General features: G+C 39.2%; 1 protein-coding gene across 5 annotated transcripts in view; it reads right to left on the reverse strand.

The window, feature by feature from the left end:
• Positions 1-1,972: 1,972 nt before the first annotated feature.
• The window catches only part of ANKRD10 (ankyrin repeat domain 10), a 36,864-nt gene continuing 14,074 nt past the window's right edge, over positions 1,973-24,762 (reverse strand). Inside the window, exons 4-6 of one of the 5 annotated variants that reach the window (XM_002824433.4) lie at positions 16,800-17,035; positions 7,163-7,258; positions 1,973-3,542 (exon numbers count right to left, since the gene is read on the reverse strand). In XM_002824433.4, the coding sequence (XP_002824479.3) occupies positions 3,067-3,542; positions 7,163-7,258; positions 16,800-17,035 (808 nt within the window). In that variant the 3' untranslated portion in view covers positions 1,973-3,066. Of the gene's footprint in view, positions 3,561-6,573; positions 6,738-7,017; positions 7,259-16,467; positions 17,036-17,863; positions 17,958-24,762 lie in introns of those variants that run through there. The other 4 variants (XM_054529238.2, XM_054529239.2, XM_054529240.2 and 1 more) reach the window with 4 other exon arrangements.

The raw sequence follows: 24,762 nt of genomic DNA on the forward strand, positions 1-24,762 counted from the left end.
TTCCTGGTGCAGCTGAATAAAGAATGGAACAAAACACAGAAAGCAACAAAAGAAGTAAACAACGAAAGAAGCAAAAAAAGTGCAGATTTATTGTGGCAAAAGTACACTCCACAGAGTGGGAGCCAACTTGAGCCAGGCTCAAGAGTCCCTCCTTTAGGGTTTTTACTAAAAGAATTTGGTAACACCCCTAGGTGACCTTTAGAGGCCTCCAATTGGCTGCACCGTATGAAAGATTAGCCTGCAACCAATCAGAAGCTGAAGTGGAGACTGTCTCGTTATCACAGGTAGGAGGCTGTGGCCTGAGTGCTGCCTAATCTTGCCTAGAACTGGCTGTACCTGCTGTTCTTTTGCTTATGCCTTAGCCCTTGGTTACCCTAACTTCCTATTCTCCTGCCCCACGACCACTACGGAGTTTGGGCGTGGTATCAAGTACTCACAATTAACTGCAAAGACAATTCAAATATCCCTTTTTCCAATTACCTATCTGTGTAAGTCCAGATTTTCTCCACATACTTCAACCAAAAATTTATTTAGGTATTCTATCTCTGAGTAATGTTTTATAGTTTTCAGTATAGAGGTCTTGAACATCTTTTGTTAAGGTATTTTCCTAGGTATGCCATGGTTTGGGTGTCACTGTAAATGGGCTTTATTTCATTTTCCAATTGTTTCTGCTAGTACAAAAGAATGCACGCATGGGAAAGTATCTTCAGGCCAAAAAAGCTAAGACTCAGTGAGCTATTCTTGCAGTCAGTATAAACGTCAATTCTGGTGGACACAGAAAAACCTAAGCTTATTCTCAATGTTAAAATGACAACCATATTTTTTAATAGAGCAGTTTTTCAAGTCCTAAAAAACAAACCCAAAAAAACTTGTCTCAAATACATACAAAATAGACAGACTAATGCACCTTCACATACCCGCCACCCAGATTTAACATCAGCCTGCACCAGTTGTGTTTGATCCTTGTCTCCACTCACCAGGGAGCATGGGCTTCACTCATATTTTTATATTTTGAAGCAAATTCCAGGCATGATATCAATTCCATCATCACAATTTCCTTATGTATCACTAAATAAGAACTGAACATACTGGTGTAAATGACTCTAAACTAGAATATGACAAACTACTTCAATCATCCACTCAAGTGTGGATGTTGCCCTACTCTAGGTTCTATGCAACATTTTTGTTCCTAAGCAGTCATCTTCTGTCCAAAAATTCAAGACTAATCAAAAGTATGTTTACTGTATTTTCAGAGATTCACAACGTTTTTCAGCAAATAATTAACTCACTATAGAACATCTGGAATATCTTAGAAAACAGTCCAAACGGGATGGCATCAAGTTTCATCTCTCTTAAAAACTCAGTAGTGTGGGTGGCTTCTTGGATCAGTCTGAGGCCAAATCTCAGTTCTAAGCTTGATTACTAGTGTCTGCCATAGGATGGGGGGCGGTGACCTGGACAGCACTATGCATTCTCTTCCTGTTCTCACTGTAATTTTTGCAAAACTTCCAAAGTGTAATGCTCCCTCATTGTGGTCTATTAAGTATTTACAAGAATATGCATGATGTAGTGAATGTTTTAAATAACATATGTAGGCATGCCAGAATGGCTATTTTGGTGCTATTTATAATTGTAATTCATATTCCTAAAAGGCTTACATTAACATTTGTTAAAAACAAAGAAGTTTAGAACATTATCATTGCTGTCTTTTATGAAAATAAGCACCCAGGCACAATACTGAACTGACATGCAATCCATCCTTCCTCCACAGAGGTTCAGTACCAACAGTGCCCATAAAACTAGAGTAGAAACTCAAAAATGGAGAAAACACCGTATGAAGAGTGTCAGAAGAGTCAAGTAAAATCTTATAAGCAAAATGAAACAATAGTAAACTTTTTCTCCCTTCCCATTCCTTCCACAGATATCCACACCCCACTGGCCCCCAAGCACAGAGAGAAACCCCAGGGACAAATTGAGTGTGAGAATTTTTTATTCAATTTGTGAAGGACAGTTTTAAAACAAATGTTAGTAACACTCTTAGAACACTGGTTTGTTCATTTGACATTTTATCTGCACCAATTTTTATTACAAAAATCAAAAAAGTAAAAATTCATTACAATATTTGCACAGTATAACCACTAGTTGCCTAGACAAAAGCTAATTTCTACAAAATCAAAAACTTAATGCAGTTTTTTTTAAGAGAGTCAAAATTCTCTCAGTTAACTGGATATACATAGTGGTATATATCTTAAAGCAGAAAACCCCAAAAAACAAAAACAAGGAAAAAAGAAAATACATGTCAAAAGTCAGTTAAATATTTTGACCTGACAGTTCCTACAAATAGTAACTTCCACTACGTATAAAGGAATCTGTTACGTGTGGTAAAATTTCCAGAGACCAAGTAGGAAATGTGGAATAAAAACAATAAATCAGAACGCAGCCCCAGGCTGGGCCTGTTTTCCATGAAGCCCAAGGCAGTGATCTTCATCATTAAGGAGGGACCACTGTGTCTACAACTAAAACCAACCACATGGTGATCTGCAAAGCTTCATTGAAAAAGACAAACGTTCTCTTCTTCACACAAATCACTGCAGAAATCTTTGTAAGGCTGTGCCTTGCACAGGGAAATAGCTGTGTTCTGTCAAATTCTACAGAAAACAGTGGAAACAAGCTTTTTAAAATGAAGCCCATGTGCAGAGATAAATTACCAGGCACCTCATTTACCACCCCAATTTATCTTGATCATATAATCTTTTAACAAAAAGAAAAATGGCAATATCTGGTGACAGTATTAAAAAGACAATGTTGAGATTGGCATCAGAAAAACTCCAAAAGTGCACCTTATAAAAAGGACACCTCACTGTAGAAACATCTATGCACTTAGTAAGCCCTACTCATGCACAGACAAGCAGTCGCTGGGAACTTGTCGAAGTTTACTTTTTCAGAAAGTTGAAGTATAAAAAAAACAGTACAAGTTGTGACATTCGTTCAAGTTGCTGCTACATGGGTATTCTGAGCTGGCTACCAGGAAGGACTCCTGTGTTTCCGAGAGCCAGGCCGGCGTCTCTAGGAGCCGTGGTGCAGGTGCATGGTGCCCAGCACGGCACTGTCGTACCGCTCCTGCACCTTCACGGACTTGGAATGCTCGACCACACTGTTCAGTTCTGGGATGCTTTCAGCAGTGTCCCCAAACCCGTGGTAGTGTCCATAGTACAGGTTATCCCCAATGTCTTCCACCCAGGAAGGCCTACTGGCTATGCAGCTACTTGGACTCCCGTTCAGGTGCAGAGAACCGCACAACTCAGGGTTAGCTCTCAGGGTCTTCTCTGGCTCCTCAGTCCCACTAATGCAGAGAGAACCCTGGCTACTCGGAAACGGCTGTCCTGGGGCTAATCCACTGCTAATTCCGTTAGATCCTGTCAAGCACTGGCCATTCCTGCTTTCCATCCCACTGAGCGGGGTCGTGGAGGGGAAGTCCAAATGTCCATTGATGACACATCCATTTGTCAATGTATTCGATACGGAGCTACTGTTTTTCATATCTGCATTAAGAAATACACCTGTCACCAAAATTCAGAACCAATGAGGGAGGAGAAACTATAAAATGCTTCATTGCCATTACAATTTTAAAGAATTTTGTTTTTTTTTTCCCTTTTAAACCAGTTCTTTTTTCAAAGTAAAATCAATGTGCATAAGTAGACTTACTATTAAAACGTTAACAGTAGTATTTGCCTGGTAAGATAGGAAAATCATATGTGTGTCAGTAGCATCAGGTAGCTCAACTGAAAAATGTAAGCTGACAAATGCGCTGCATGAAAAATACCAACACAGTCCTGAAAAGCCATCAATAAAGTGCTCTCATTTTAAGACTACTTTTGAGAGCGGTTTTTTAAAAATCGCCCCTGAAAAGGTCCATCAGAACTGAGTGTAAAGTGTTCTACAGAGGGTTCCAACAGAACACAAACTTCTCTAGTTCTCAAGCGAAAATGGAAAAAAAGGTAAATGAAGTGAATTAAGGAAGCTCTTTGAACTATGTACGACAGCATCACATGAGGTTTTAAAAAAATCTTCTCTCCTCATAAATCAGGTAGGGACTCTTGACCCTCTCCTGAGTCTCAAATCAGAGCTATTAAAAGGAACCACTTTGTTTTTATTTTTATTTTTTTCAGTAGCACAGAAATCTACGTAGTACTTCTGCCAAATGCCACATGAGAGCACTGGCAGAATACAAAGAGCACTGGCAGAATACAGAGAGACCGGCGACCACAGCAAGGAACTGTAACGGCCAACAGTCCTCAGGCATGCAGGCCTGGGCCAACAGCACAACGCAGAGTCGCTTCTTCTCAGTTCAGCAATTAAAATGACCATGGCAGCCAGGGTTTCATTAGGTTACTTTCAAAAACCACCTTTGCTGGAAAACATGTGGGTAGTTTAATCTGCATATACAGACATCTATCAGGAGGGAGGTGTCTTATGGGATAAAAGGTCCATCGTGGCACATCTGGGCACACCAGGACAGGCAATGACAAGTTATTCTTCTGTATACTGAACTTGGGAGTCACTAATATTCATGTGCACAGGAATTCACATAACAGTATAAGGGATGATCTCAAATTATCTCTAACTTGGTAATACTAGATTTTATTTCAATGTTCTTCACTACCAAAGCAAAGCATGTTATTAAATCTAGAAGAGCTCAGGTCTAATAACTTTTAGAATAAGGATGCAGCTTAAATACATCCGATTAACCTAACATGTCACACACCGTGTGACTCTTCCCATAGAGGGCTTCCCTTCCATCTCACCTCCTGTAAACCTCTGACAGAGGTTTCTGGTATGTCCTGCAAGTCTTCCTGCCGATAAAGGATCACGGCTTGTTCAGTGAATGGAAACATTATCTAAATATTCCATTAATCGTCCTTTTTTTATGTTTAAGCAACATAGTTTAATAATTGCTATAAATTCTTCATAGGACAATAGATTTTTTCCCCAAAATTAAATGATAGCTTTTCTAGTTGGCTAAAATCCTAGACTAGAAAACAAGTGTTTCAAGGACTAAATAGAAAATAAAAACCGAAATAAAACAAGTTATTCCCAGGGGAAATTCATAAGAATTTTTTCAAAAACAAAGTATAAACAATGTTTTCCTAGGTGACAAAACTCAAATATGATGGCAACCTTGACAGTTGTTTATTGTGTGTATAGTTTTTACTAAGAGAATAAAGTAGGTAGACTTTTACTTCAGTGCCCAGTTAAAGTAAATCTGTTCAATTATTTAATCTCAAAATCAAGGCTGGTTGGTAAGCTCATGTTGTTACAGAGAATCTAATAAAACTGAGTATAACAGCGGGCACCTCAGACCTACTGAGGCAGAGCACGCACATCACGACCTCCAACGCTCTCCCTTCCCCTGCTCCCAGCTGCCAGCCAAGACCCGCACTTCCCTTCTGCCTGCCCGGCCAGCCCTTGGATCCCACGAACATCCAAACACAATGCTGGGGATGAGGTTTCAGACAAGATCCTACTTCTCTTCCAGCCAACCCCATAGAGAAGATCGGGATTTAGAAGCAAGCACCCTCCTATCCGAGCCCTTTCCAGGGGTGGGGACACTTGACCCTCCCGAGTCTCAAACTAGGGGCATTTAAAATGCAAAGATGGCTGTACACAGTTGTTCAAAAATGTAGAATCCTTGGAAATAATTTTGGCAGAACAAAAATTCGAAGTTACTCAAGTGTTTAAGGGAGGGCAGCCTGACTTTTGGTCTGATTCTCAAAGGACTGTGGAGGCAGCTCCCTCAAGCTTCCAGTGGACGTGAAGTGCCATGTCCCACAAGGAAAGCCTCAAGTAATCTCTAGTGATTTAACACATTGTTTACTCAGTCAGAGTGTCATAAATCAAATGATGGGAAACACAGGGTGTATGGACTCGGCATCTGGTATACGGGATGGGCTGGGTTTTTCAAACGTATGTTCCAGCTTGGATAAAGTTTAACAAATAACTAATGTCTGAGGAATAAAGGGTGGCCACTTCTGCCTATTCAAAAGCAGGTAGCAAGGTCATTTTTAAAAAACGCAGGATTTGAGTTTTGTTATGGATCTTTAGCTAAGGTCAAATAGCCCCTGACTACAGAAAACGTATTATTTTAAATATACTAACTGACCTGAATTTCTTTACTGGGAAGACGGTGACCCCAGCAATTCTGTAGCTTCCAGAAAGATGAACACATTTTCTTTTAACTTTAGTGAACACAAATGATTTTTTTCATGTGGGTTTGGGAAATAATATACATACTCTTTTTTTTTTTTCATCTGCAGTGAAGAATTTGCATAAAGACATAATAAACTTAAAAAAATCTACTTCTAAATATTAATACATGTTAACAGAACAGCTAAAAATGTTTTTGTAGTCACCTGAATAAAAAAACAATAGCTAAACAGACAAACCATTTTAGATATTCTAAATGCTATAAGAACTGAGCTGCTTCTGCTTTTTAAAAACTGGAAACAGGAATACTGTTTTCATATACTAAAAACATTAATGTATAAAATGTGTGTTGTGAAACACAGTGTTTACCATTTTAACAGACTCAGAATGAAGACCACAGAAACCAGAGCAACCAAGTCCTGGGTAAAAGATTCCATGCTGGAGTGACCGGGCTGAGTCAGAACCACATTTACTAGTTCTCAGTGTTTACTGCTAGTCGTCCTCTTTGCGGTATATTGGTTTGAAAATATTAACTGTAGCATGTTCGGTATATTCACCCAAAGGCCATATGTCAGAAAATTAAAAATGCAAACCTCATTAAAAATAAGCAAGGCACATTAAGCAACAGCTTCAAATCAGAATAAAGATTGCACTTACATTTTCCATGTCCATAGAATATACCCAAATCATTTATCCTTGTATCTACAAACTTGCCCAAGATATGTAAATTATAGTATAACATTTTTAAAAAGACACTGGACAATAAAGTGCAAAACATCTGAGAAAAACTTATGTTAGAAATAATATGCATACTGATTCCTGCAACGACAGGGGGTCTGCATTGCTGACACAGTATATATTTCTATTTCTTTTGGTCCAACAGAACCACTCTCCTGCTGTTTGGTGTCTTCGACCATTGGATTGTTGTTGCAGCTAACAGGAAACTGTCCACTCCCACCTGTTACAACAGCAAACTCCCTATCAACGTGCATTTTGTCAGCATCATCTTCTGTGTCGCCATTCATGAGTGGCACGGCAGAATCCAAGCTTCGAGCTGCACAGAAAACAAAGATTATTTCAGATTCCTTTGTCTGTAACAAGATAAGTGTTCGGACATACAGTTTACATTATTTTGTGTGAGCACTGAACACTTTCAACAATCACATAAAAAAAATCGACAGGTCACTAACGAGCTTAGCACAGAACTGAAAAACTTTTCCACAATCAAAAAAATTTCTTGACATGTGCAGATTCTAAGGTCATGGAATTTCAGATACCTATTATAGATTTACTTGATGGTAAAAATTCTAATTTTCTGGACATTTAGAGGCATTTAGAGGACATAAAGTGGTTATACAACCCGGAAACAAGTCTAAACTCCATTTTCAAATTCAGCAGATGATTTAAAAAAAAAAATACTAAAACAATTCTTAAATTGACATACAATTGAAACAATTCTGATTTTTTTTAAAAATCCACTATTTCCATTAACAAAAAAATAATGTAAAGGCTGAGACTCAAGACTAGTCTGTCAGCACTGTCCCAGAGTGGTATTTGATCTGAGCACCAAAATACAGTAAAATAATTACACCAAAATACAGAAAGTGTTAGAAATGTGAAGCTAAAGCTACACAGGCACTTCACTTCCAAGATTACCATTCTCTGTACTGTGGAGATGCGAATGCCCCATGTCATACACACGCTGCACAAGCTCATCCGCCTCCGAATTGTAGCAAGACTCACTTCTTACAAGCAGCTCCACGTGTCTGAACGGCTTCTCATGTTTAAGAATGTGTTTTTACCAAAAAGGAGTCTAACAAATCACTGTTACACCCTGCTTTATTCATTTACCATGGCATAAATGTCGTATCAGTTAATTTCAAAACAGTCTTTCCTCTGCCCTATGACTGTATGACATTTCACCTATAACCAAATTCCCCGCAGCTGTCTGGGCTGCTTCCCTTTTCCTTCCCATCATGAATACTACAATTAACATACTCATAAATGCATTTTTGTGTGTATTTCTGCTTAACTCAGATACTTAGAATTATTTCTGGGCCAAAGAATACACACCACAAATAGCAACTTTCAGTGCTAAATACCTCTTTCATATAAACATTTAAAAATAGGGAGAACGGAACTTTGCAGCTTGAATTAGCTCTAGTTTTAGAGGCACGCGAGTCATTTTTGATTATACTGTATATATGAGATCTGGATTACTCTACAAAGATGCTAATGTACAGAATGAGAAACCCGATTTCTGAAATTAGTATGTGGGAGAGAAACAGAACAGTGTGATTTGTGTAGTTGGGGGGATGGGGGGTAGTCAGAAGTCTGAATAGGTAGGAGGCCAAAAGCATTCTTCAAATACAGGTGCTTTAAGACCAGAGGCATTAAATGGTGGATTTTAGTCTTATCCATTCAAAGCTTTAAAAAATCTTCCACAGGCCAGGCTCCACTTTCACTATGACTCAGGCATGCACTTTTAAGAGATCAGTGTGTAAGCAGGGCATCTTTTGAAAAAAAGAGAAAAAAAAAAAAAGGGCTAGGCATGGTGGCTCATGCCTGTAATCCCAGCACTTTGGGAGGCCGAGGCGGGTGGATCACGAGGTCAAGAGGTCGAGACCGTCCTGGCCAACATGCTGAATAAATACTACTAAAAATATAAACATTAGCCAGGCGTGGTAGCGAGTGCCTGCAGTCCCAGCTACTCAGGAGGCTGAGGCAGTAGAATCACTAGAACCCAGGAGGCGGAGTTGCATTGAACTGAGATTGTGCCACTGCACTCTAGCCTGGTGACAGAGCAAGACTCCATCTAAAAAAAAAGAAAAAAGAATGGGAGACGGGGGTGGTGGAAGAGCAGATCCCCTAAGTGTGCCAAAGTCGTCTCAACCTCCGGGAACCTTCACAGCATGCAGACACAGAGAACCTGCAGCCAAGAGCAGGTCAGTGTCTGCTCCTCCCACAGGCTGCAATCCTGCAAAGCCAGCCACGAACACGGTTTGTACAAAAGGGTGGACTTTGATGGGAATACAATGCAGACAGCTTAAAATACCTACACACTCAATTGGCGTTCAGATGCCAATGTTCCCCGGATAAAGTGGCAACTAGGGGTTACCTGCAATTTCACACCTCTGAAAAGCAGGTTAGAAAACCGCAACAGAGAAGAGCTTCACGAAAGCTGGGGTGTTTGTCTTCTCCTTCACTAGGCCCAGTACCTAGAATAGTACTCACATCAACAGATGAAGCCCACCTACTAGCCAGGAGAAACAAAAACACAAGGTAAACAAAAACAAATGATCAGTACCTGGCGTAGCCTGTAATACAACCTGAGGAATCACAACCATCCAGGCAGGCCTGGCCATGCGAGTTGCAAGGACATGCACCCTGAAGGCAGAGGTGCCACTAGGGGGCTGGAAGAGCCATGTCAAGGGCAGCCCAGGGAAGAGGAAGCGGGCAACACACTAATCTCCCAGCAACAATTAATCCTGTAACTAGAAGGCTCACAGTGACCAGGGACCTCTCAGAAACTGCTCCACTGAGTAATGCATCTTTTGTTAATGCAGATGGTTTCTCTAATAAAGCAGGGTAAGAATGAAAGGCTTCCATATTTTACCAATCAAGATTCTATTGTAGGAATCATTCCAACAGACACCTTAGAATTTCATTCCATCTCCATAGATACGGCCTCTCTATACTGTGTAGTTCCCACAACCAGCTGTCAGAGCCTTGGGTAATGCTGTTTCACATGAGTGCCGCCTTCTTCATTCCTAGTAGCTATACGTAAGTTCTTAATTGGCTGGTAGAGATATTAAGCCTGCAATTATTTATCTCTTTTAATTATGTTGTAAGCCATGAAATTAAAACTGGCCTCTCAAAATTTTAAGAACATTGGATTTGGACCTGTAAGACCCTGCCACCTGTGGCATTTTCTCCCACACACCTGTTGCCGCTGCTGAAAATCATTTAATTACACCTTGCATTTGAGACGGGTGGCCTGTACAGATATTTCAGAAAAACATGTCTTCCAAGGTCATCAGTTTACTCAGTTTGGGAAAGGAAGCACTATCCTTTCCTATCTTCCTATTGACTCGTATAGTTACACATGATTGAATGCTTCTGAAAATGTTAGTATGATCACTTTTTACAAAGGGTCTTTACCTGCTGACTGTAAAAGCAGGTGTCTGTTGGAAAGACAGGCTTCTAGTACACCTGAGACACAACGTTCAGGATGGAAACCTATCTAGGACTAGCTCAAAACCTCCAGCCTTCCTGCTCAGAGATACAGCCACGCCCAGGTGTGGTCACTTCCTGCCCTCCTAAGTGAGAACTAGAGCCAGCAGAGCACGCCTCTGGCTGAGAAACCCACATTCCTGACCCTGGGGGACATGCAGAGATGCTCCACTTGGGGCTGATGCCCAGGGCAACTAAACGATCTGCATTTGTATTTTCATCTGAAATTTGGGGGTTGCACAAAACCCCTAAAGCCAGTTCCCAGTAACTCTGTAACTATATGAGCTATTCAGGATCAAGCAGCTTGAAACCATGAAAAAAGTCTTAGTTTTCAAGTCCGGGAAGGTCTGCTGCATTACAGAAGTAATGCAATTGGACACCAAGGTCGTGCCACTAGAGGCTTATGGGAGTGCTGACCAGGTGGAGTGAAGACACTCTGGTGCACCACTCATACTGACAACACAGGAAAACAGGACTGTAATTGCCAGGCATGCCTGCAGACACATGTAAGGCTTATGAAAAATGCCTGATCACAACTTTAAATCTTTACATTAAAAAAAAACAACAACACTCTATAAAGTCATACTTTGGGATATAACGTGCTCCAATCAGCCAACAGGACATTACTCCCAAGACCCAAGCCATACTGGTTATATTCCCCAAGACTAACATCAGGAGACATTTTACAAGTCAAAAACTGCCAAGTAGTTTCACCCAATGAACTTAGGCGAAGCTTGAGATCCTGACCTAGATTAGTAATTTACCTTTTACTGTGCCTCTAGGTGCTGTGTGGAAGGGTCCCAGGTGTTGACCCATAACCCTTGAGAGGTGGCCAAATGGCCCAGGACCCCTCCCGCCTGTGGCCTTTCCACTGAACTGAGTGCATCCTGCTGTTGCTTCCACTGGGGAAGCCTCAATGTCCTCTCATTAAGGCAGCAAGGAAAGAGACTCTGCCTTCCTGGTTTCCCATCAGCCATTACCTGGAACTATTCTTTGTTCTGCCGTAGAGCACATTTTACTCAACTTTTTAAGGTCCTTTTAAAACCAAATTGTTTTTCTATTACAAGGTGACCTTTCACGGGACCCGCCAGGGCCCAGATTCCAGCAGTGCAGAGGGTTGGGATGACTCCAGGCAGCAGGAAGCAGCAGCGACAAAGGACAGAGAAGGGCACTGAGCACTCTGGAAAGACCAGGGGGGACTGCGGGGTTTGGCTCAAATAATACAAAAGCGGCTTGTGATCAAGTGTGCCAGTCTTGGTTTTGCTTCCCACTGGAGTGACCACAACTGTGCTGAGGACAACTCAGGCCCATGAGGTTTGCTCAAATGGAGACTTTTAACAGTGGAAAACGCAGACACTCTCTGGACTGGAAGTGTAATTCAGACTGTATTTCAAGACGTCACATCTTCAGGGATGAAGAAAAAACAATCACTCCTTATTTGAACACAATTAGGTAGGTGTGTTCTATCATCCTGGCCAAATTTTTATAAACAAATATACTGCAAATTTGAAAACAGTAAGGACGTCAGGAGTTAAAAGTGCTATAACATGTAACTGAACTAGAAGGAACTAAATTACAAATTTACTCCTGGGAGGCATTTTATTTCCTCTCAAGTTTCAAGGAATTAACATCTATCATTTAACAAACCAGCTGGTCATATCTGCCCTCCTTTACCAAGTCTTTAACCCTGCTCAACACGAACAGTCAAGGACAAAAGGCAGAGATCCTTTATCCAGGTTAAATCCACTCTGGGAAAGCGTTAAAACTTCCCACCAGTAATTTTACCTTTAAATCATCATGTTGTAGATACTTTTTTCTGTAAGGTGTTTTTATATTCAATACCTTCATAGTATGAATGAGATTCTAAGACCAATAATATGCGTATGTGATTAAAACCGAGCTGTGAAGTCAGTTTAATGTTTGAGATCTGCTGTCGCCACAGCCTACTTCCGGGGCAAATGTCCCAGTTGTGAAATTGAAGTTAATGGGTCAGTTTTTAAACTCACTGTGTTCCCCTGCTTCTTCCCCACGACCCTTGAGCTCCACCCAAAACAATTATCAATCGGCAAAATCAAGTTTTCACTCATGGAAGGGACTGGCATTCTTTTCTAACCAGGATCATTGAAAAACTTGACAAGTTTCCAAGGAGTACATATAAAAATAATTGTATTGGGTTATTCCTGAAGATTAACCAAGAACGCTAGCAAACCTGATTTTTATATACAGTGGTGCAGCTGGAGTCCTGAAGCCCATGCGTCACACCATCCGAGCAAATGATTGATAAACAGAAAACAACAAAAAAGAATTTAAAGACTGATACTTCCTTGCACCATCTAAAGTGAACAAAATCCCACTGGGGAAAGTATTATCCCAAGACTTTCCATCAAAACAGACTGCTTAAGTAACTGTGGATTTTATTTCACCCTCCAGAGTTCATGTCCACACCTGTTACGTCTATGTTCTGACTAAACTGCATTTGATACGGATGCAAATAACTTCATGAAAGTATGACTTCTTGTAGCAAAACTTCCAAGACAGTTAATATTCAAACAATACAAAAGGCCAAGTCTTTCTTCTTCACTTAAGATCTTTTACATCAACAGTTTCCAAAGGAAAATTCCTCCAATTTAAAATACTTGAAAGTAGTTTACTAAAAGCAGAGACACTACTTTTTGTGGGGAAGAATGGTTAACATTCAGACTCAGGATTCCAAAGTGTTTTGGCTTTTTTTTTCTCAGAGTGAATTTCACAGGGATCTCCTTAAGAGCTGACTTAGCCAGAAAACTTTCTGGAAGTAACTACTTTTGTAAATATAAATTCCACACTAAAAGCATCAATATTTGTAACTCTTAAATTCTAGGAAAACAGAACGAACTAAGTTTTATTGGTAAGATACAAGTTATGCAGCCAAGATATTATCCTTGGCACCTGTAACTTTGTTTGTTCTTAAAGCCAAACAAAAAACAAAAAACCCAGCTTAAACTCTTCTAAATATTTTTATATGTGAAGTTACTCAAAGTATTTTATATACATGTGTTAAATGAGGAAAAAAGAATTTATCATTTCTTTTACTCTGGCATGAGAATCAAAAACCTAATAAAATAATTCAGATTAAGCAAAACTTAAAACACACATTTAAACAAAATCAAAACAAGATGCCAGAAATTACAATGAAAACTAAAGCAACATATCTTTAATTCAAAACTAAAAAACTGGTCAGTTAATATGAAAATAATTATATATCTATTGAAACCAAGAACAATTTCATGTAGAACATTCAGGTAATTGTAAGAAAAAAACCCTGTTTCAATGATCAAGAATGACTCCCAATACCCGACATCATCACATTCAGTATGTAATGGTAAAAGGGGGGAAAAATCACCTTTTCCCGTAGGGAAAAGTGGTGGGAGTGTAGGTGAGCTAAAGATGCCCATCTATGCTCACACAAACACACAAAAAAATACAACACACACTTGTGACAAGTGTGGCAAATCTAAGGACTGTCAATTACATAAAAGACGGAACCATTAGAAGTTCCAGGAAATGGCCGGGCGCTGTGGCTCACGCCTGTAATCCCAGCACTTCGGGAGGCCGAGGCGGGTGGATCACGGTCAGGAGATCGAGACCATCCTGGCTAACACGGTGAAACCCCGTCTCTACTAAAGATACAAAAAATTAGCTGGGCGCGGTGGCAGGCACCTGTATTCCCGGCTACAACGGAGGCTGAGGCAGGCGAATGGCGTGAACCCTGGAGGCGGAGTTTGCAGTGAGCAGAAATTGCGCCACTGCACTCCAGCCTGGGGAACAAAGCAAGATTCCATCTCAAAAAAAAAAAAAGAAGTTCCAGGAAATTAGTAAAGTCATGGTCAGTATACAAATTAGGAAAACCAGGGATGAGCAGCTTTGAAGTAATGTGCATCTTGGCTGAAATATTTCAACTGTGATAATCACAGAAACATCAGTCATGTACTGTGTACCTACAACAGTGGCTCAACCTGTTAGGTCTACGTATTACCTGCAACACTTAAGCAGAAGTGCTGGCTCCAACCATATTTTTGTCTAAATTAGCACCCTCGGGCTTAGGACCAGGAATGTGTAGTTTGGGAAGGCTGCATGGCGAGTTTAATGTGCAAAATGTGAACTTCTAATCACTGGTCAACCAAAACAAATCCTCCTTCTAAAGGAGGAAATAAAATCCCCAAAAGTCAGCATGACTCTTTAAACCAAATTTATGTAGTTAACGAGGATTAGGAAACAAGGAATCCTCAGAAATGCTTTTCAGGGTAATTAAGCAACGTGGTATTGGCCAATTCAACTGACCTTAGAAACTTGAGACTAGTTTTACAAACTCTTCCAGGTGCATTTTGAGTCCAATTAGCATGTTAAGTGATCTCTTTTTAAAAATACTAAACAGAATTTAAGATTTATCAGCGATAAGAGAAAATGAAGCATAAATCATTTTTCAAGGACGTTTAGACTATACAGTGACATACAGGGACAGACATGTACAATTTGTGCATGAGGGCATGAGGCCACGCTACAATATTAACCAGGCTTTAATTAAAGGAAATGACAAAAGATTTTTTTTTTAAAAGTGGATGCTCTTAAAAAGGCGTTGAAAATACATTAGAAAAAATATATTAAAACATGGTACAAGTAAATGACAATGCTGAATACATCACCATTAAAAAAGACCATTTTGAATTTTATGCAGATCTTCATGTCATGCTTATGATTTTAGCATCTTTCCAGAAATGCTTAACTCATAAAAATCTGAATTTGATAAAACTATTAAGTTCATACATTACTACAAAAAGTCTTACCACAGGAATTTTTATGGTGACAAATTTAAATAGTTGTGAAGTACATGATACTGACATTTTATCAACTTTATAGGGAAAAAATGTTTCACTTGGACACTCATTAAATAAGGTAGAAAAGATGATGTTGATTCATGAAATTTAAAGTTAACCAAAATCTCTAGATTTTTAAGTGATTAATTGATAGTCACTGTTTTCCTTATGCTATAACTTGTACGGTTGATTTTTTTTTTAAACCAAGGGGCAAAACTTTGTGCTTATCCTCAGCAAATCTGAGCTCATAATCTGCTTCATTACTTCACACTGCCACCTCTCCCCCTATGTTCACTAAATATGCCTGCCAAGCTATCACATTTACCTTCTTATTAAGACTTTTTTTTTTTTTTAAATAGAGACAAGGTCTCACTATGTAGCCCAGGCTGGTCTCAAACTCCTGAGCTCAAGTAATCCTCCTGCCTCAGCCTCCCAAAGTGCTGGGATTACAGGTATGAGCCATGACAACTGGCCTAAGACATCTTATATATATAGATGATTTTCCTATAGGAAAGGGAGATGCTTTCAACTTCAAGAGTGATTGGCTGACTCTGCTTATTTACAAACTCAAACCTACCTTACCAAAAAAAAAAAAAAAAAAACCAAAAAACCAAAAAACCGGCTAGGCACAGTGGCTCATGCCTGTAATCCCAGCACTTTGGGAGGCTGAGGCGGGTGGCTTACTGGAGGTCAGGAGTTCAAGACCAGCCTGGCCAACATGGTGAAGCCCCTTCTCTACTAAAAATACAAATTAGCCCAGCGTGATAGCATGCACCTGTAATCCCAGCTACTTGGGAGGCTGAGACAGGAGAATTGCTTTAACCTGGGAGCCGGAGGTTGCAGTGAGCCGAGATCACACCATTGTGCTCCAGCCTGGGTGACAGAGCAAGACTGTCTTCAAAAAAAAAGAAAGGGTCGGAGAATACTTACAACGAAAATAACTTACCTTAGGGACTTAAATCCTCAAGATCAAATTATACACCAGATCTTGCTGTGATAAATCAACACACATGTGAGGTACAGAGACCAGCTGAGGTCAAATCATAGTACAGAAATAGTACAGAAAACATTCACCTTCCCAAATGTGAAAATGTTTTACTGCCAGACCATCAGCAATTTTTATAAGCCCAGGAACATTTACAAGAAGCAAATGGAAAAAAAAAAAAAAAAAATGAGGCACAGTGGCAGATTTTCTTTAATAGATATATTTCAAACAGATACAACAAATTAAAAAATCTAATTCACGGCAGGTAAACATGGGTGCTCAAAAAGTTCCACATAGACATTTACACTTGGGCCATCAGTATTTCCCTCACATTCCCTTTTGTTAAGTGTCCCATCTTCGCAGTGGCAGTACAGGAGAAATCTCCACCGTCACCGCACAATCCACCAGGCGCATTACCACCTGAAGTGAAGGTCTCATCTCGAAGGTGCACTCAGCCATAAGAAGAAAACACATTAAAGAAAGGAAAAATAAGTGTGCTCTTCCCACCCGCAAAGCGGTCTCACCTTCAGTTCTAGCTTTCTTTACTCCAAAGGCTTCTGAGTCTTCCAAGCATCTCTTTCGATTTGTTCCCACACTAATATGATTAGGAAATACATTCTGATGACCCCCATTTAAGATGCCATTGTTATAGAAATGGTTCAGATGACAATTCTGGAGGTTCAAGAGAAACTGGGCACACTCTTGGAAACCCTGGGTTTGTGCAATGTCTGCTGCTGTCAGGCCACTGGCATTTCTCAGGCTGTACAACACAAAAACACGGAATTACACCCCATCCACATGCTAAGCTGGTCTCTGCTCCTGCTGAACTGACTAGCTATCTGAAGGTGGTATGAAAGAGTAAACAAATTCATAGCAAATCTTCATTAAAGAAGTAGTTAATCAATCTAGCTCTGTAACTAACTTCTCTTATATACATTTGATTTCTAAGCAAGATTTGGGAGACAAAATAAATATGCTAAACTTCTAAAAAAGGCATCTTCCTATTTAACTTTTCAAAATCATGTTTTATGTTAGTCTGAAGAATCTAAATTTATGCTAACTTCAGACTTGAAACTGAATTCTGTATTATATGCACTTAATCTTAATAACCCATTCCTTTAGCGTGAATAAAATCATAACAAACAAACATGTACTGAAATTGTCCATGGCATTCATAACTGTCTTCCTAAAAACAAAATGGCTTACCAACAAGCCAGCCTTTATGCTTACATGTGACACTGTAAGTGGAAGTTTAGAAGGATGTCCTGACATTAAAGTAACCTATCATCAGATTCCAGAGTTGAAAAGCTGTGTTTTTCTGTCAGATTTTGATTGTTTTGGCCTTGCTTGGAAAACCCTGCAGGAGTATTGTATTTTTGACATTCTAGAGCATTTGAGTAGTTGGTTCCTTTAAAAAGGCTTTGAATACTGTTCTACCACTCAGAAGAACCAAAGTTTTCCCTGGCTAATAGTACTCAAAACGAAAGGTCTGGGACTTCTACAGTAGCTAAAACTCAGATTAAAGTAGGAAGTGATGGCAGAGTAAGTGAAAGAGCTGAATAAAATAGAGTAAGTTGAACTTGTGAACCTTTAGACACTGAATTAAAACTGAGGGATCAAAAGTAACTCCATGTTGAAGTTCCCCTGGAAGACAAGAATGTACACTGCTCTGTGAAATAAACCTGTAAAAAAGCAGACATCCTGTTAGCTGCAGGTTGATAGACAAACCGGAGAAGTACTTAACAGCAAAGACAGCTTCCATACCTGTTCAGCAAGCTACACTACATCCACAGCAAAAGCATGATGAAATAAAGGACTTGTGCTGTGTCACTCAAACAACCAATCCAGAACCCTGATGCCTTTCTTGGGGTTACTGTTAATGCAAAAAACCAAAAAAAAACAAAAAAAAACCCCCACATTTGAGAGCGAAAACTACAGAATTAGGGACAAATAATATTTTCTTATTTATAAGTACTAACAATAGCCTTATATTCATTATTTCCAAACATCACAAACCTCTGACCTCAGAAATGAAAAGTGTACATGGATACTCACTAAACGTGTCTCCACTTTTAAAAACATAAGATAAATGTATTATACCTTTTGAAAAAAGACCCAAATCGTATTTGATCAGATATAAAAGAGAATTGAGAATCTCAGAAACCAACAAAATTCTTAAAAATATAAGACAGCTATGTGCAGGACTATTAGAGACTAAAGTCGCTATTTTTATTAGCCAATAAGACTGCATGGCTATGAATGGCCATGAGTATTTTTCTAGTATTGCCTAATATTTTTATTTTGATATATGAATTAAATGAAAAGGAAGCACCAAAGTTTGGGCAGATTGTATTACATTAATTACACTTTGTACAAATCAGATCACCTTGTTATTGAAATAGAAAATATACTAATATTACGTGACAGCTTCATCATATAGCTGGGCTTTTTTTTAATGGTGTATTTCACTTTCAAAAGATATCAGAAGTGCAGATGACCTGGGAGGGTCTACTCTGTCAAGAATGTGAACAGAAAAATAAGTTGCCACATGAAAATTCAAAAACTCTTCAAGGAGAACGTTAAGTTTACAAACTGATTATTTCTATAGATAAGCATAGACTTGCTCTCCAAAATCAAGAAACAGAGAAATGAGAAGCTACCGCTTAGTATTAGGACAAATAAAAATATGAAATAAAGTCCACAGTAAAGATTACTCTTTAGTGGACCAGAGAATAAAAAAGAACAAACAGATTTTTGAAATGGCACTTAGAATCATAAATACCATGCTGGGCGTGGTGGCTCACGCCTGTAATCCCAGCACTTTGGGAGGCCAAAGCAGGTGGATCACCTGAGGTCAGGAGCTTTGAGAACAGCTTGGCTTACACGGTGAAACCCCGTCTCTACTAAAAATACAAAAAATTAGCTGATTGTGGTGGTGGCACATGCCTGTAGTCCCTGCTACTTGGGAGGCTGAGGAAGGAGGATCGCTTGAACCTGGGAGGCAGAGGCTGCAGTGAGCCAAGATCACACCACTGCACTCCAGCCTGGGCAACAGAGCAAGACTATCTCTAAATAAATAAATAAATAAATAAATAAATAAATACCAATTTGCTGAGGGAAGTTTAGATGCTCAAGGGGCATGCCAACATTCTGAAGTTGTTAAAAGAACATCCAAAGCACATTCAATTCCTTTATTCCTTATTCAGAAGCTGAAGACTACACTGAATTTGGGTTAGAACAGCAAGTTTACTGATCTTCCAAAGAAATATAACCTTACAGAAAAGTAATCAACAAAACAGTGCCAACATATGGAGATTCCTGGAGACTGTGAAGTTTGAGAGTGTCAGCCTACACACATGTAGCACTGGTAAACTCTCCCATTTCACTTTTCCCTACCAAAAGTAGTTAAACATGTGCTTGTCCTCTACTTAGACCAACCAAATTTCCATGTGGTCTTAGGTATTATCTCAAAGCTTACTTTACTAAAAGAGCTCAAAAGATGGATTCTGGCCCAATCATGCTATGTACTCGTACATAAGGACCAAGGAAGCAAGAACAATCACAAGTCAAACTACTTCTAGCATCTCACATAATTTTGGGGCACTAGAAGACAGACATGATGGGGAGGTGAAAAAGTTCTAGAAATAGTATTGGACAGGTTATCGGAATCTAGGACACACAGTAACTGGAGGAATTACTTAGAGACTGTAATTTTGCTCTACATTTAAGTGGCACTATCTATGCAGCATTATTGGAAACAGAAATATCCAGCACCCTTTCTCTGCTTCTAGTGAGGTACAAGAACATTTCAACTCTTATCATTTCCCTTGTTACCAAGGGCTGAATGTATACGACATACAGTTTAACTTGTTAGCATTTATATTCCACTCAGAGGAAATCTGTTGGTACCTGACTCAGGAACACAACACAAAATGACACCACCATCTCTTGCCCCTGAAGTCCTCATTCTCATTTCCTCTCCTTACCTACATTCATCACCTCCACTATCCCTGCTCACATTAAAAACCTTGCAAGTGGTCACTCAATTGTGTAGTGCACATTATAGAAATTGGCCTGAAATGATCATTAAGGATCATCTAATCCAGAAGGCACTTTTCTAAAAAGGACTATGTAGTAATTATTTTAGACTCTGGAGACCATACATTCTCAGTCCTAACTACTCAATTCTTTTGTTGTAGGCTGAAAGCAGCCTCAAGGCAATTGAGCATGGCTATGCTCTCATAAAGCTTTATTTATGAACACTGAAACTGAAATTTCATCTAATTTTATGTATTAGAAAATGTTATTCTATTGATTTTTGCTCAACTATTTAAAAATGTAGAAACCATTCTTGGGCCATAGGTCATACAAAAAAAGGCAGCAGGCCAGAACTGCTGAATAACATTTAACCAAATAGATGATACTGTAAATATTCCTCTATCCTTTATTATGGGGTACATTGTAAATTCCAATACAATGTATAGGGATAAAAAAACAGCATAATTGCATATGCATCACCTCACTTTCCATTTGTACTGAATTAGCCATATAAAAAAATAAAAAATTACTGTTAACTAGTCACCCTACAGTGCAAGGTAACACTAGAATTTATCTTTCCATCTAGTAACCACTGTTTTTTAAAGAGACAGAGTATCTCCCTGTTGCCCCAGCTGGAGTGCAGTGGCACAATCATAGTTCACCGCACCCTGGAACTCTTGGGCTAAGGGATCCTCCTTAGCCTCAGCCTCCCAAGTAGCTAGGTATACAGGCATGTGCTACCATGCCTGGCTACTTTTTTTTTTTTTTTTAATTTTGAGAGATGTTGCTCAGGCTGGTGTGGTCTCAAACTCCAGGCCTCAAGCGATCCTCCCACCTCAGACTCCTAAAGCACCGAGATTAGAGGCATGAGCCACTCTCTACTTCTATGAGATCTTTTTTACCTTCCACATAAGTACAGTAAGTACATGGAGTATTTATCTTTCTGTGCCTGGCTTACTGAACATAATATCTTCTAAGATCATACATGTTGCTGAGAATTACAGAATTTTGTTTTTTTAATGGCCAAATAGTATTCCACGGGGTATATATGCCACGTTTTATCTGTTCAATTGCTGACAGACACAGGTTGATTCCAAATCTTGGGTATTGTGAATAGTGCTGGAATGAGCATGGCAGGTGCAGATGTCTCCGTATATGGATTTTCTTTTGGATATATACCCAGTAGTGGGACTGCTGAATCACATGGTAGTTCTATTTTTAGTTTGTTCAGGAACCTCCATAGTCTTCTCCATAATGGTTGTACAAGTCTACATTCCCACTTACAGTGTTTAAACGTTCCTTTGCCTCTGCATTCTCATCAGCATTTGTTACTGTCTTTTTGATAACTGTCATTCTAACGGGGGTAAGACAGTCTCTCATTGTGGTTTTGATTCTCTTTAAGAATGAATATTTCTCCTCATAATATTCCTCTACTCTTAATAATGGATTTTCTGAAATTTTATGCACTATTCAAATAACTTTTTAAAAGTTGCCAAATCTGTCACAAAATATTAAACAACAAGAAAAATACCTAAAGGTAAACTTGAGAGGGGTGTAAAACAAAAGACCCTGAGAGAGCACCCTATTCCTAAATTGAGTGTTTTTGGTTACATGTTCTAAGTGCCTTACAATAAACCAGGCAATGTGCTTTATCTGGACAAAAGGAGCCCTAACTTCAAAGTTTGAGTTCCTCAAACTTTTTTAATAGTTAAATTTCAAGTACGTTAGACTGAAAATAATTTGGGTTTCCAAGTCAAAGATTAGAACAAATAATCATTAAAGATCATAAAAGAAGTTCAGGTCTTTAAATTCTATTTTCATTTGTTAAGCAATATTTCAATTTTCACGTTTTAATTGTTAAAATTCAGTAAGAGTTGAGCACGTAAATGAAACACTTGATTTACAGGTTCCGTGTTTCCATCCATACTCAACTCTAGTACTTACAGTACTTTGTTCTGTCATAGTACTTTTTAAATACTCCATCCTTTACCCTTCACTCCACAGGTTTTTTTCTCTTTTTTTTAAACAGGGTCTCACTCCCATCACCCAGGCTGGAGTGCAGTGGTGCAATCACAGCTCACTGTAGCCTCCTCCACCTCCTGGGCTCAGGTGCTCCTCCCACTTCAGCCTCCTGAGTAGCTGGGACCACAGGTACGCAACACCATACCCAACTAGTTTTTCTTTCTTTTTTTTTTTTCTGAGACGGAGTTTCACTCTTGTTGCCTAGGCTGGAGTGCAATGGCGTGATCTCGGCTCACCGCCACCTCTGCCTCCCAGGTTCAAGAGATTCTCCTGCCTCAGCCTCCCGAGTAGCTGGGATTACAAGCGCCCACCACCACACCCAGCTAATTTTTTGTATTTTTAGTAGAGACGGGGTTTCACCATGTTGGCCAGGCTGGTCTTGAACTCCTGACCTCACGTGACCCACCCACCTCAGCCTCCCAAAGTGCTGGGATTACAGGCGAGAGCCACTGCGCCCAGCCATTTTTTTTGTATTTTTTATAGAGACCAGATTTCACTCCACAGGTATTGACTTAGTGTATTACGTGACCACAGGCACTAACTGCTGGCCACTCCTGTCAACCTCAAGTGAGGTATGAGTAGTAAAGACAGAGTTCATCTGGACTGTGTTTACGCAAAGGGAAAACTGAAGTATCCAGAAGAGTTTAAAAAGAGTCTCAAAAACTATTTTGAATGCAAACTGGTGGTAATGAAGGTGTACACATTATTTTCAGATGAAATCTTCAAAACAGACGCATTTTTGAACTTAGCATCCCCAGTTTGATGCACCTGGATACTTGGGCTGTGCCTGACCTAAAACGTGTGTCTGTTCGTTTCTGAAAATAGGAGTATGTCATTCTACAGCTATAGCCTACCCTCCTTGGTCCTCTCCTACATCCATTTGAAAAATCTTTGAAAATGGGAAGAGATTTTTAAAACTCAGACAGCGGTCAACTTGAGGTTCAAACTGGTTCTAGTCTGAAGTTCTAAAATTAACTTTCTTTAAAAGAAACTCAGCATGATCAGATTTTTAGACTAGCAAGCTAAATGTGCTGCAATTTATTGTGGAAACTATGATGACTGTGCTTTTATCTATAAATTCAATCTCCTGTAACATTCACCAAGACTACGAAAAGCAAACACTGAGCAGGCCACCCATTTTCTACTATTCTTTCAAAACAGGAATATTAAAATGTGGTACAACACAGAATCATCTTTACTGTGAATTACATGTTCTGCTAAGTAACTGGCAAAAAAAAAAAAAAAAATCAAACTGGCATTAACTTTACTAAAGACACAAATGCTTATATGCTATATTTTCTTATTCTGAATAGAATATTAAAATTTATTACCTCTAGGCCAAGCACAGTGGCTCAACCCTATAATCCTGGCGCTTTGGGAGGCAGAAGCAGGAGGATCACTTGAGGCCAGAAGTTTGAGACCAGCCTAGGCAACAGAGGAAGACCCTGTCTCTTTAAACACTCAAATTTAAATCTAAGAATTCTCCCCCAAAGAACTTTCACTAAAATTCGTATCTAAGAATTCTCCCCCAAAGAACTTTAAAAATCAGGCTCCACTCTGAAGCCAGCCAGGGTCCCACCAGTTTCCACTTATAGTGCCACAATTCCAGAACAAAGGAGAAGCCATTCTGATGAGAACGACTTTGTTTCAATTTTGAAAAACCACGGATCAGGAAATACCTGAAGTATAATTTTTAGAATCCAAGTTGTCACATCACCTTCAGGATGTTTTCTTATTGTTAATGCCATGTGACAATAAAAGATAACAATTTTTATATAAATAATATTTCTGTTAAAATTCTGATCTCAACTTAGCTATTGTTAGTTTACAAATAGAAAGGTAGATATCATAAATTAGGTAAGCAAAGCATGCAAATCTAAAGCATCTCTATCTGAATTCCTAGATTAGCGTTAAAACCAATCACCGCAACAAATACCTCAACAGTATGCCTCGTGTGCAGAAAGGAAGCGATACTGAACATTCAATGCCACAACTGTAAGGTTTTCGGAGAAGCACCTGTGGCAGTTTCAGCAGTTTCTATATGGAATGCTCCCCCTTTCTAGGATTACTTGAAAAAATCAAGTCAATTCGAATTACGTAGCTGTAAAACATTGACATGTGTAGTTTTTACAGATTCAGAATCTTCTGTGTGATTTAAAACGGGCAATGGTTCATAATACAGGAAACTTAAATAATAAGGGATCACATATTTGCAGGCAACATTTGGATTAAAAATACATAGACAACATAAGGTGCAGAAGCACACTGAGCTTAAGCCATTGTCATGTGACCACCTGGACCATGAGCTACTGCTCTAAAACACTGCCTTTTAAATTACCTTTGGTAATTTTTTAGCATGAAGCCAATTTAAATATGTCAATATTTCAACATAAGTTTAACAGTATGGACTAAAAACCATCAACTCAC

The sequence above is a fragment of the Pongo abelii genome, chromosome 14 (assembly GCF_028885655.2).
Source record: "Pongo abelii isolate AG06213 chromosome 14, NHGRI_mPonAbe1-v2.0_pri, whole genome shotgun sequence".
NCBI classification, from domain to species: domain Eukaryota; kingdom Metazoa; phylum Chordata; class Mammalia; order Primates; family Hominidae; genus Pongo; species Pongo abelii.